The 13542-nt window shown below is 37.3% G+C and overlaps 2 protein-coding genes across 2 annotated transcripts; both read left to right on the top strand.

Moving 5' to 3' along the window:
* Positions 1-37: 37 nt before the first annotated feature.
* LOC130420626 (zinc-binding protein A33) lies at positions 38-5989 on the top strand. The gene is made up of 8 exons (XM_056748424.1): positions 38-140; positions 1454-2122; positions 2501-2596; positions 2990-3223; positions 3337-3484; positions 3621-3665; positions 3764-3790; positions 4211-5989. Exons 2-8 carry the CDS (start codon positions 1463-1465, stop codon positions 4747-4749), a joined length of 1749 nt encoding a protein of 582 aa, XP_056604402.1. The 5' UTR covers positions 38-140; positions 1454-1462; the 3' UTR covers positions 4750-5989.
* A 2047-nt stretch (positions 5990-8036) lies between these two features.
* Positions 8037-13260, top strand: ovol1a (ovo-like zinc finger 1a). The gene is made up of 4 exons (XM_056749442.1): positions 8037-8577; positions 11301-11533; positions 11738-12029; positions 12151-13260. The coding sequence occupies exons 1-4, from the start codon at positions 8478-8480 to the stop codon at positions 12486-12488; spliced, it is 963 nt and encodes a 320-aa protein (XP_056605420.1). The 5' UTR covers positions 8037-8477; the 3' UTR covers positions 12489-13260.
* Positions 13261-13542: the final 282 nt, after the last annotated feature.

Raw genomic sequence — 13542 nt, 5'->3', positions numbered from 1 at the left:
AGAGAGAGAACAGTAAGGGAGGTGCAGAGCAGTGTACAAAAAGCAAAGCACATGTAAGGTTTTCTCACTCGGACATCTGTACTACTGAATCATCTGGAAACAACGCAAATAAAATATTTTAAAAAGAAGAACCTACAGAGGTAATTTACAGATTTATTTAGTGTATTGTATCTATGAGTAATTTTGTTACTGTTTATGTGGATTCATGTCAGTATTGCTGAGCATAAAATTACATTATATTACAATGACACAGTATTAGACATTTAAAATATGCTGATGTGCTTTTTATGGACACTGCGTAATATATTCGGACACAAAACCTTCATGAAAATGAATGAATGTCATTGCTGCTAGATAACAAAATTAAAGGAAATGGTGTTTTTTTCTAAAGATTGAAAAGCACAATGAAAAACATTTTTAAGAACCTAAGAAAAAAGAAGTCTATAGTATTTAACTGCACACTTGAAAAACGTTCTAAGAAATGCTAGGGTCTTTGGTTTGTAGATATCATCTCATTTGGCCTGATATTTTGAGTTTTGCTTAAAGTACTCTGACATGTTCTGTATAGCGAAATAATGTCAGAAGAATTGGTTGCATTTTTGGGGATTTTGTTGTACAATTTCTAGACAAAAAAGTTAAAGCTGCTTCACAAGAGTAACTGCACAAAAACACTACTAACTAAGGAAAAAACTAACGAAGCAAATAGATCTAAAGCGTAAAAAGTGCACTGTTGAGTACTTCCATAGCATGTCCACACTGTAAAAATGTGCCGCTGTTTTGCAGGTTTGCCGGTAACTTACTGTAGATTTAATTTACAATTTTGTTTTAAACTTGCCTATTTCATGTTTTCTTTCATGAAACAAGACTAAATATCTTAGAACTTTTCTTGTTATGTAAATGTATCGTAATTTAAGAAGTTTGAAATATTTTCACTAAAATCAAGACCAAATGCTTAGGAAGAATGTTATTTTTCGCAATGTTGTGATAATGCCAGTTCTTGAACGTACCTATTTTTATAAGGGAAGCTAATATTACCTGTATTTGCTTTTATCAGTGTGTTGTTTCTTCCTCCGCCTCGATGATGTTGGATGTTGTTGTTGTAGATTTCTTCTCTTGTCCTCCTTTAAATTGCAACATTCCACCTCTGTTATGATAAAGCAGACAACAAAACACAGCTCTGACCAGGGCATCTCCGGTTGTTTACATTTTTTGAATGCCATGCTTTTGGATGACTTGCATTACTTCAGAGGTCCTAATACCAGTGCGAATGCAACCAGGAAAATGGCCCGAGGGAAAACATAGTTTGCAGGGGACAGCACTTGTTACTGATTTCTGTGATTTAGTTCTTATAACTACTAATATTGATTTTCACAACATATCAGACCATTCTAACCTTTGCCTTCAACTATTACGCCCTTTAACCTCTTTACTCCTGTTTTCTCATCTGCTGTAGTTCTCTGCCATGTCATTCTCACCTAGTTTCCTGTCCGAAGATCAACTGCTGTGTTCCATCTGCTTAGATGTGTTTAACAATCCAGTATCTATACCCTGCGGCCACAACTTCTGCATGGCCTGCATCGGTAAGTACTGGGATTCATCCAAGCACTGTCAGTGCCCCCTCTGCAAGCAGAATTTCAAGAGAAAGCCCGATCTCCACATTAATGGAACTCTCCGTGAGATCACCGAACAGTTCAAGCAGATGACAAGCAAAACAGGATCCTGTAGGGGGGTTGGCAGAGGTAGGGCAGTTGAGAAAGAAGGAAGACCACAGGGGTCAGTGGATGAAACAGAAAGACTAGGCCATCTTCAAGGTGATCGCTTTAATGACATGAATCAGAAATCTTCCTCTAACAATAAAACAGGACCTGTGGAAACTGTCACAGCAAATGCAGATAGTGCAGATGGCACTCCGGCACCAGTTTTAACAAGAGTAGCTTCCATGCGAAGGTTTACACTGAGTGGGGCTGAAAAAGGTATGAATCTGCCTCTTTGTCCAAAACACCATCGAAACTTGGAACTGTTCTGTCAATACGATAAGGAATGTATTTGTGTGGAGTGTGGACAAACAGAACACCAATCACACAACGTGACATGCGCTGATAAAGAGTGGCAAAGTAATAAGGTACGTAAAAATGAGTAATACGTTTTTTTTTTACAAAAATTGTGCTAACAACACCTAAATCATGGGTTTAATACTCAGGAATCATGCTGATAAAATGTGCATTTGTATACACTGTAAGTCATCTCAGAGTTTGGGGATTTCATTTGTTTTAAATCTACCACTTGACCAAGATGTAATGTAAAAAGGTACAGTTTAGTTAGGTATTAGTGTACAGGTGTACTACTGTAAACATTGAGCCACATTAACCCACACATCCTTTGAAATGTTTTTGAATGGTAAAAATTGTTTCAGAATTTAAAACCTTGGTTTTAATATTATATAAATATAATTTTCATAAATTGTTGCCTGAAAGGTGTTGTCTGTTTTTTTCCCACACAGATGAAAATAAGTATCATGGACAGTGAGATACAAGAGATGACCAAAGAGAGACTGCAAAAAGTGGGGGAGATCAAACAATCACTGACCGAAATAAAAGTAAGCAAAGTGTCTTGGCTTTTTCTTACCATCCAAACACATTTCATTACAAATGTTCAATGGGCTGCAGGAAAAGTTCCAAACTTGTATAAATTGCTTTGTGGAGCAGCTGAGCTGACTCAGAATAATGGATTAAATACTCCAGTGAAATAGTAAAATGCTAGGCTGGGTTTTGTTGACTGACATTCTCCATATACACTCACTGTATGTAAAAAAAAGAGTAGGGGTTTGATGAGTAATTATAACTACAGGTGGTAAATAAGGACAGAAATTGCATTTGGATGAACTAACCACTAAACTTTTGATTTAAGATCTTTATACTGAAAGACATCTATTTATGTTGAACATTTTCCGTTTCCTTTTGTCTCACTCTTCCTCCACCACCTACTCAAGATGCTCGGCGAGCGCGAGACCCAATGCAGCATGCAGTTTATTGGAGCTTTGATTAGGTCCATCGAGTGCAGCCAGGCAGGGCTGTTGGAGGTGATTGAGATGAATTGTTGCTCTGCAGAACATAAGGCTGAGGTGATGATCAAAGAACTGGAAGAGGAGATCACACAGTTAAGGAAGAGAAGTGCTGCGTTGGGTAAAGTTGCCCAAATTAAAGACTACTACGCTGGACTAAAGGTCTGTAGTCTGTAATTTGTTAATTTTTGTTCACCACTGAAGAAATAAGCAAGACATTACAAACATAACAACCTCACAAATTAAAACAACAATTATTACTTTTTCTCCAACAGAGTTATTCTGATATCATTATGCCACTCTCAATGAAAGACTGGGCAGGTGTTTCATTAACATCCGACCTTGGAACGAAAGCAGTTTACATCTCTATCTGTCAGCTACTAGAACGATTCAAGGAGGAACTTCATAAACTACCTGCGATCTGTAGGTTTTTGTGGACAACTGTGAAACATTAAGCTACAGCACCATCTAGTGGCATGCATAGATTTAATGCACGTTGCCAAGACGTTCAGCCTTAAATAACAAGTGTTCTTGACTTATATTATTTTTCCTGTTCTAGGCCTTTTAGTGTCCCCTGAACAATCACCAACGAAGTCTCTCCCAAGTAAGTTTACCCTGAGTTAGCAATACATTATTTTTCCACAATCTTTTAAGTTCTTGAATTGTGGTAAAAAAAAATCATCTTATTTCAATATTTTGCAGAAATAAAGAGAATACAGGAGTATGCAGGTATGAATACATTTAGATTTAGTGTTGACAACAACTCCCTTCTTATATCTAAAGTGATACATATTTTTTTCAAGAAAAATGCATATTGATTTGTTAACTCTATTATCAATCAACATGTGGTTTGTGGATATCTGGGGTGATTGTCAGCTACACGTTTTCTATGGATAGCAAATGGTTTACTGATTCTACATGTGCTAGTAGGTGATGACAATAATGGTAGCCACACAGATAAAAAATCTTATTAGAAATATTTTAAATGTAGCACTGCCATTTTAAATATATTCTATAATTATCTAGCATCTTCTGTTAAATCTTATATTATTTACATTCCTACACGTCAACAACAGGTCATGTTGTCCAGTTTTAGTTATTTATTTGTACAACTATTGAAAATGTAGTTTCTTTGACTCCCTTAACCAGTGGAGGTGACCCTGGATCCCCACACTGCCCATCCTCGCCTCATCTTATCAGAGGACTGGAAGAAGGTGTGGTGCAGTGAAAGGCACCACCTAGTTCCCAACAACCTTGAACGGTTCGACCGTGTGGTCTGTGTACTGGGACGCGAGGGATTCTCTAGTGGTCGACACTACTGGGAGGTAGAGGTTGGTGGGAAAACCGACTGGGACCTGGGGGTGGCTTCTCAGTCCATCAGTAGAAAGGGTAAGATCATGGTTAGCCCCAGCAACGGCTACTGGTTTCTTAGCTTGCGGGACAAAAACAACTATGCTTTTAGGACTGAACGTTCCACTGCCCTACCCCTCAGCCTGAAACCGCAGAAGATAGGGGTGTTTGTGGACTATGAAAAAGGTCAAGTGTCATTTTATAATGTGGACGCAAAAGTACACATCTACACTTTCATGGATAAATTCTCTGAGACTATTTATCCGTTCTTCAGTCCCTGTACCAACAAAACGGGCAAAAATGATGCTCCGCTTGTGATTACGCCTGTCCTTTTTTGACTGATCATAGAGAAAGAGAAGGTCTGAAAATCTGTGATCTGAAATGTTTAATGCTTTTTTGTCTGTCAGCCAATTGCACAATTTTAAGTGAAAACACTGGAAAAACAATCAAATCTGGTTTAATATTTAAAATCTATTAACTTTACCGCACGCTCAAACGCAGCTTGAAAATAATCCTTGTAACCAGATTACAAACTTTTTGTGTAAACGTATAGCAGCAAATGCTATTGTATCAATATCCTCTTCCTATCAGATACAGGAAATAAATAAACTAATTTTCTCATATTTCATTTAGCCTATCAGTAAACTGTAGCTCAGTGGTAAGAGCAAGGTAGTGGGTTCGATCCCAGGAGATTGCAAATACCTATGTAAAATGTATAGGACAAAGCAATGTTAGAAGCGTTTGGATAAAAGCATCTTATATAAACTCCCTACTCTTTAAAACTGCACCTTATCTACACTAGAGAGTGCTCTTGTGATCATGATGAACAATGATTTCAGAATGCAAATGGCAAGTTACTGCAAGTAGGGCCTACATTTTCTCCCTTTCTTTTACCCACCTCCTTTGCCTCTGACCGCTTAACCTATTACATTCCACTCTTTCTCTCCTTTTAACACGTGACGTGTATCATTCAAGACATGGCCCATAGTCACATCATTGCGGTGACGTAGGCTTACACGTTGCCTTCTAATTAAACTGTTTATCTCTGCCTTGAATTGTTTATCGCTGCTTAATTCTTGACAGCTGCTAAATAAATGGTCTTTGGTTGTTTTTTAATCAATCACAATAAAAACCCAGGCTACTATAGCCTACTACGTCACATCACTACAAACTTGTCTGTAAGTTACACATTTGTAATTGACATTAACTGTCTTTACGTGTTTTTTTACCGCTCTCGGTAACTCCCAAAGCAAATCCTAACGGTATTTTCTCTCTGTACACTGTACTTGTTGGTTCCTGTCAAAAGTAACTGTCGAGAGAAAATACCTTGGGGCTGAAATTCTGAATGGATGCTGCGTTTCTTCAAGGCGCCAGAAGGTGGAATGTTCAACAAGAAACTTGACCTTCTCAAAAAGGTTTTCTTCCTTGTCAAAGATGGCAAGGAAATATTTCTATATCTAACCATTTAATATAGAACAGAGACTGGGGTTGTCACACAAGACATGTGAGAAGGACTAGGCCTACATCTCAGAATCTGGTTTTGTACCATGTGCACAAAAACTTGTTTTCTAAAGCAGTTTTTGTGAACTCTGTCCTGTTAATTAAAACTCTAATGTCATATTTTTGTAATAGCTGTTGGATAAACAAATTGGAATACAAATAAAGTACATAATAAAGATTTTGACTGAAAGCTTTAACTGTATTTTTCCCATTATTTTTTATAAATGTTTGGGCAGGATGTCACATTTTTATTTTTGTTTAATATTTTATAGCCTACATTGTATTCAATGTATTCATATTTTTTTCGATTTGTATGTTACCTTTTCATTGTTAATTTCATGTTTTACAGTTTCATTTATTGTCAAATGTTTTAATTTCACATAGGCTAGTTAACATTAAAGACTAATAATTACAATAAACAGTGTTTCTGGGCAATAATTGGAATGTGTGATAGCTTAAATGTTCAGTATGCAAAAACTGACTTTAAATATTATGTGTATAACCACTCTACCTGAATTATGAACCAGTTTAATTTTGTAATTCCAAAAACTTTGTTTCTCTTTTTTAACGGTTTTAACGTTTCAACGTCATGTCTAATTCTAAATATTTGTTAGTCCAACATTAAAATACATAGTGTCAGCAAATGTGGTGTCTGTGAACGTTCAACAGATAATGAAAAAGGCAGAAAGAGTATCGACCTGTAAGTTCCAGAATGACAAGGTGGAGAAATCACTGGTGTAACAAGAAAAGCAAGACTTCTTGACTGACATGACATAATAAAAAACACAGACACGTATGTGCCGAGTGCAACTGCAAGTATCATCTCTTAATAGTATGCAACATTCCTAACTAATACACTCTAGAATGTGGAACTGTGAGAAGAGTTATACAAGACTCCCTTTTCAGACCGCAAATTGATTCTAGTCAATAGGTGTGACACACGGTAAAATAATTTCATACAAATACTGTGACAGTGATGCACTTCTGGTCACACCTCCACCCAGAAATGGAAAAAACACCATAACTTAAGTCAAAAGTCAGTGCCAGTCATTCTTATGGAGAAGAACTGAATGAAGCAAAGCAGGCTCTGAGCAAGTTTGAGAAAGACAGAATGGGGGAGGGATGAGGCAAATAAAGAGAAATGGTCATAGGCTGCTTGTCAGGTTAAGCTTGATTTGACTGACTTTTGTACTCCTGCCAGGTTCACTTGCATGGCAGGCTCTTTGTCCTTGATAGTAGTAACAGTAAAATTTGTGCATTGAACTTCTGTCTTGTGGGTGAACTGAGATAGATTTATAAATTAAATGCAATTCTAGCAGTTTTAAATTTAGTTCACATCAAATGTATTGTGACATATATTGTTGTCAATTTTTCATAATAACAATTAATAATGATTTCTGATGGAGCAGTTACCGGGAGGGAAGGATGGAGAGGCTGAAGAGGAAGTATAAAAAAACGTAAGTCAAATGTTCTGCCTCAACCACTCGAACAGCCCAGACAGCATACCTGTCATTCTGCACACCTACACACTCCTTTTTTCAATCACTGTCTTTCTCGTTGGGCCGTCATCTTTTTTATCTTTCTGTCTGTTTGCTCTTTTCACATCCGAGCCTGTTTTCCATTTTTAAATTGGGCCCCCTCCCTGCTTAGTTAACAGTCTGACATATTAAAGGAAATCACGTAACTGAATACTTCGTGTAAAATGTAGCAACCGTGACATGGAATAATTTTATTACATGCATATTATCTTCTTTAAACAATAAAACTTAAAACAAAACAATTTCAGATATTTTCTAACAAAAAATCTTACGGTGCAATTTACGAGATAAAGACATTAGCCTATTTTAAAGACTTGCAGGTCCCACCCCGACTTCGCTGGGATTTATTTTACTTTTAACAACATAGATTCCGTTTTGAGAGTTATTTTTGGTTAATTTAGTTCTAAACCGTCACTCCCATCCTGCTATTACCTCTACATTTACTTCGGTGCCACCTTGAAGCGGAATTGTGCAGGGGAGGGGGGAGAGGGAGAAAACCGGTTGGACAGGTAAGACGTAGAGGCTGGACTATGTCGGGTTTGTTGTCACCGTTATATTTAGACGCATGCGCGTTGTTGTCTGTTTCCTCATGAAATGTGTACCTGCGCTGCAATCAGCCTCGGAAATTCGTTTTCTTGACCGTCGGTTGAACAGTTTGGACTATTAACCTGACACCGACAGCACCATTAATCGTGACAAAGTTATTTAGCCTCACATGGGCTTACTTTATAGGGCAAATTTTCAAGGAATACTTCGCGAACTTAGAATAGCGGAAGACGGCGGAAGGTGTAAACCGAAACGGGCAATATAGTGGGAAACTCCACGGAAACCTGTGCAGGTACAAAAGTTTGGAGTGAGAAGGAGTGCACATAGGCTTCAGTGAAGAAGCGGCTTTGTTTTTTTGAATTATTAAGGAAACGCATCTGCAGACATCAAAAAGGACCTTGTGTTTGAATTGTACATTGAGCAGTTTTCACAAAAGTACAGTTCAATTTTGAGATAGCGTTGAAGGACCTCGCGATTACACCATGCCACGAGCTTTTCTGGTGAAAAAAACGAGTATTTCACCTGGCAAGAAGACCTGGAGTGATCTGCCAGATCATGAAAGAGGAGACATTTATATTCCAGGTGAGAAAATAAGAAAGTAACCTTTTTTCGGATCACAATCTGAATAACGGTACGGATGCATCGAATGACAAAGTCAGAACAAGCACAACAGTTAATTCACAGGTAGTCAAGAAAAATTAAGGCATATGCCTAGTGCTGCGAAATAAAATAGTTTTTCTCTGATTTTCGAGAATACTTATTTAAGACAACTACACCGATCTTTTTATATCAGACGAATTAGACATGGAACTGGCCTAAATTAAAAACATTTCTTTGTGAATGTCTGAACAACTAAACGTATTTAATCCTATAAAAGTGCGTGTTAAGGTTTAGTTGACCTTCAGACCCAACTGTCTTCCTTATAACATAAACCTCATTGCAACACAGTGCGGTACCAGTGTAAAAACCGTTTGTCGTTTTAAGCTATTCCGGATGAATAACCAAAAAAAATTGAAATAGCACCATTTAGTTTTTATTGGGAAAATGTAACTTTTTTAGAGGTTTTTTATATAAATGTAGCAATTGTAATTGTGATTAGTTTGTAGTCATTTATTTAAGCATTCATTGCTGAGGCATTTTTGCCTGGTAAATGCCTATTTTTTACTTTTGTAAGAGCACACGAGAAAGATCATATTACGGTCTTTCACCTAACGGGATAAACACTGTTCATTATGAGCCCCCTTTCCTCGGTATGCTACATAGTGCTTTTTACAACACACTGATTTTCAAAGGTTTCTGTAGAACCATATTCTTAAAGATTTTATATTATTTATCTATATTTATATTATGTGTCTATTTAAGTGTGTTTATTTAAATGTATCTATTTATTTATTTAACTTATTTAACCATTTTGATTTGTATCTGTTGTGATTTGTATATTCATGCGTCTCGGCAAAAACTGAACAAACCTGAAACATTGGCATATCTAGTATTGATTCAAACAGGTAGGCTCTAATATGTCAAGAGGTTGTTTGTTGATTTTTCGCAGTTTTAGTTAGTTTTCTACAATTTCACTACAAAGTCCTGATAAACGAAAAATGATATTTCTTTCCTTTCTTTCCTTTCATTCCTTTCTTTCCTTTCTTTCCTTTCTTTCCTTTCTTTCCTTTCTTTCTCTTGTGCCATTAAGCCAATGCAACATCCGTTTTAACGCATCGTGGTCCTCGAGTTTGTCGCTCATTATATGGTTTTGGGTTAATGTTTACAGCGGTGAAGGAAATAACGGGCTTCGCCGCGATGGCTCCCTTTTCCCGCTACACCCTTGGCAAACACACACACACACCTACACACACGCACACACACACACACACACAGTGTACCTTTCACCTCACTTTTCGATATCTGTTGAACAAACCTGCAACACATGCATTGTTATATATTTATCCACGTCGCCTACCCATTTTTATTGCCCTTGTTTAAACCCAATCATTAACCGTTGTTCAGTGGCCCCAATGTGACGCCAAGAAACGTTTCATTATTAAGAAAAGAAACGGTCTAAAAAACTGTGCTATTTAAGATAGATAAATAATTGATGTATTAGTAAACCAAATATATATGTTGGTCTATACATAAATTTGTAAATTATAGTGCTTTATGTTAAGTTTATTTTAAAATCAATTTCAGTCAAATCAACCATATTTTATTCTAAAATTGTTTGTGGTAATTGTTTTGTCGGTGGTGATACACCGTAGCAAACACGCACGGCTTGGTTGACTGTGAAGGGAGGGGTTGACAAACAGCAGAGCAAAGCAAAAAAGAAGGAATCACTGCTATGTACTTTTTTATTTGACTTTTTGCTTATGTGAAAAGTTAAAGAAAAAATGAAATAAATAGTCTTATCCAACTGTACATTGAAATTCTTCATGAAATGGAACCAAGTGATCTTTTTAAGTTAAGTGAATGAGTCTAAACTTGGATGATATGGTGGTTGTGACTACAACTAGATTGTTGCATGTTACCGTTAGCTAAAGCACACATCAGATATTTGCATTTTAATTTGCAACCCAGTAGATTGTACCGCACCAGAATCAACAGTTTCTTTGTTCAGACCAGTGCTGTAACTGTTAATGCCCATCTGAAATTTAAAAATAAGGTGAAATGCAACTAAGTGTTTTTGCTCATGATTGAATGATCTCTTCAAAAGACACAGAATGGGACAGAGGAACCGCTTAGTTATAAACATGATAGTTTACCAGCAAACATTTGCAGATTATCCATCTGATGTATTGTGTTGCATGGAAGTTTGTATAAAGGGAGCTCAAGCCTGTGCCTCTAGCCCAGCTGGTCCGACTGGTAAAGCAGTAACAGGAGTGGCTTGACTTTAACCCAGCACAATACACTCATGCACACTAGCCACCCACCCACTCACACTTACATTCTCACACACCTGGCCCAGAGGCACAACTGTCCCCCTTTGCCTCAAGAGGCACATACACACCCAGTTTCTGATTGTCTTGCGATCACATCTTTCATCTTAAAATACCTAGGATGTAATCCATACTTGTTTAAAAAAGAAGAAATGTTTTTTTAAACAGCGAAACTGGATTTTTTTTATAGGTTATCTATTCTTGTTGAACTGGCTTCATGCGGCTTATGTGATACAAATAATTTAAATGTATGTCACTTCGCATGACTCTGAACAATGTTTCAGTTTTTGCTTCAGGATGGATAATTAAAAAGAATCAATTTGACTTGATGTAATAAAGTGCAACAGAAGTTTATTTGAAACATGGTCTCTGCTACAGCGTCAATGTCTCCCCTTGCTCTCCAAGAGGAGACGGAAGCCAGTCCGGCAGAGGTGGCCCTCTGCCTGTCTACGCGCAAGGAGTACAGCATGTATACAAACAGCAAGATGTTCACACATGACCCCTGTGCAGTGGTTCCTGCAGCTGAGCTCCCATCCTCCACTGTTCTAGGTTCAGAGACAGAACACATTCGAAGCTCACACAACAATACATATGTCCGCACTAAAATAAAGGTGAGGCCTCTAGAAAAAGTTGTTTACTTTCATCTTGTTGATCTAAGATCTAGTTACTGCAGTCATGACATAAGCAGTCATATTCAGTTGTGCTCACTCCTGGACTTTTGTGTGGGGGTTAAACTCATATCACTTTTCTAGTCTGAATGTTTACAATGCCAATAATTCAGTCTTTTTATTTCTCTCTTTGTTATCTCTCTGCAGGTGACCACAGGTGAGCTTCCCATAGAGGCCCCACCCACTGTTCCTGCTATAACAACAGGTCCACCTGTTTCTATAGCAACACCTTTTCCCCTGTCTGTCACTAAGTTATCTTCAGTGCATGCGGGTGGTGCCACCTATGTTTGCCAGGTGTGTCAAAAAGTTTTTCAATTCCAGCGCATGCTTAATCGACACCTGAAATGTCACAGCGAGCAGAAAAGACACTTGTGTAATTTCTGTGGAAAGGGCTTCAATGACACCTTCGATCTCAAGAGACATGTCCGCACACACACAGGTACAATTTGAATAACAATTGATTGTATTATTTTGATTTTATTAAGATAGACTTTAGTTACTTAGGAGCAGCTTGTTTGTCAACTTTTTAAAACAGATATACTCTTATCTTCCTCCTGCAGGTGTTCGTCCATATAAGTGTAATCTGTGTGAGAAGGCCTTTACCCAGCGCTGCTCTTTGGAGTCCCACATGAAAAAGATTCATGGTGTCACACAACAGTATGCGTACAAGGAGCGTCGCAGCAAGCTTTATGTTTGTGAAGAATGCGGCCATACCATGCCAACCCAGGATGCTCTGCTGCGGCACCTTCACAATGACCATCCAAACAGTACTCTTTTGCGGGGCAAGGGGGCTCGGAGACATTTGTCAGCAGTGAACACTAGCAAAGAAGAGGTGTCTGAACCCAGTTCCCCTCTTTCCTTTAACAGTGATGATAATGTAAGCTCAGGAGGGCAATAAAGAAAAGGATGATAAAACAGAAATACGTTTTTCTACACATTCTGATCTATTGTTTCATTCAGAGTACAGACGTGTGAGAGGGTGGAATGAAGTCATCAAAATGGGTATTTTTTAGCTGTTATGCATTTGACTGTTTTTATAGCAGTAAACAAAGATAGGTTTACATTTTTGCTGTAGAATTGGGCTATCCTTTTGCCTGTGAAAATACAAAATGTCTACTGCTTAGTATGCACTACTTCAGTTTACATATGTTTTTTTTTAAACGTGTAATATTAAACACCACTCAGGAGAAACAAAAATAATGTGACATGAAATAAATATACGTGTAGCAATTTTTCAACACTAAAAAACAATACTATATGAACTCTGCAGGGGCTGAAAAGTAAATTTCAGAGCTGTTTTGTGGTCTCTAGGGGATTTCTTAAAGGGGATTGCATGTTTTGTTGATAATTACTGTGGTCTGTAATATATACTTGCATATATTTAAACATTTTAAATTAATCTTGCTGTACTTTTATATATTTGGGTAGGTTTTAATTTTTTATAGCTAGGTTTTATACATTAACCATCAAATGTAACAGCTTTGTTTTACATTTTTGGGGGGTTGCATTAAGTTTTTCTACTTTTCGTATTTACATGGAAAAACAGTAATATTTAATTTCATATCACTGTTAGAAGAATGATATGCTGTTCTGTAGCTTTTTTGTGAGCGTCAACTGGAGTGTGTGTATTTTCTACAGGCCTTCACAATAAATGTTTTTTGTTGATGGTTTTAATAAGAACGTGTAGTTCATTCACTTAAACACCTCTTCATAGCACATACACATTAATAATTAGAAATAATTCAGGACTTTAGAATCATCAACAGTTATAAAGCGTTTTAGACCTTCCATAAGAAATAATGAATGAGAAACAGAAGAACGATTCAGTGGGTGGATGTGATGTTGGCGGATTCCAGATCCTTGTTTGGTCTTGTTCATGGAATTCAATGGCTGTCTCATTGTGGGGCCATCAGGCATTAACGGCTCAGAGATGACCATCCCTTTAAAACCGT

Source organism: Triplophysa dalaica, chromosome 1 (genome assembly GCF_015846415.1).
Source record: "Triplophysa dalaica isolate WHDGS20190420 chromosome 1, ASM1584641v1, whole genome shotgun sequence".
Taxonomy (NCBI): domain Eukaryota; kingdom Metazoa; phylum Chordata; class Actinopteri; order Cypriniformes; family Nemacheilidae; genus Triplophysa; species Triplophysa dalaica.
Note: the sequence above shows the minus strand (reverse complement) of the source record. Positions and strands in the feature narration are given on the sequence as shown.

Excerpts from the sequence above, each read along its gene's own strand:
- LOC130420626 (XM_056748424.1), top strand. The coding sequence starts at position 1,463 with ATGTCATTCTCACCTAGTTTCCTGTCCGAAGATCAACTGCTGTGTTCC. Across the intron at positions 3,224-3,336 it reads ACTACTACGCTGGACTAAAG|AGTTATTCTGATATCATTAT; the intron begins GTCTGTAGTCTG and ends TTTCTCCAACAG. Across the intron at positions 3,666-3,763 it reads ACCAACGAAGTCTCTCCCAA|AAATAAAGAGAATACAGGAG; the intron begins GTAAGTTTACCC and ends AATATTTTGCAG.
- ovol1a (XM_056749442.1), top strand. The coding sequence starts at position 8,478 with ATGCCACGAGCTTTTCTGGTGAAAAAAACGAGTATTTCACCTGGCAAG. Across the intron at positions 11,534-11,737 it reads ATGTCCGCACTAAAATAAAG|GTGACCACAGGTGAGCTTCC; the intron begins GTGAGGCCTCTA and ends ATCTCTCTGCAG. Across the intron at positions 12,030-12,150 it reads ACATGTCCGCACACACACAG|GTGTTCGTCCATATAAGTGT; the intron begins GTACAATTTGAA and ends TTCCTCCTGCAG.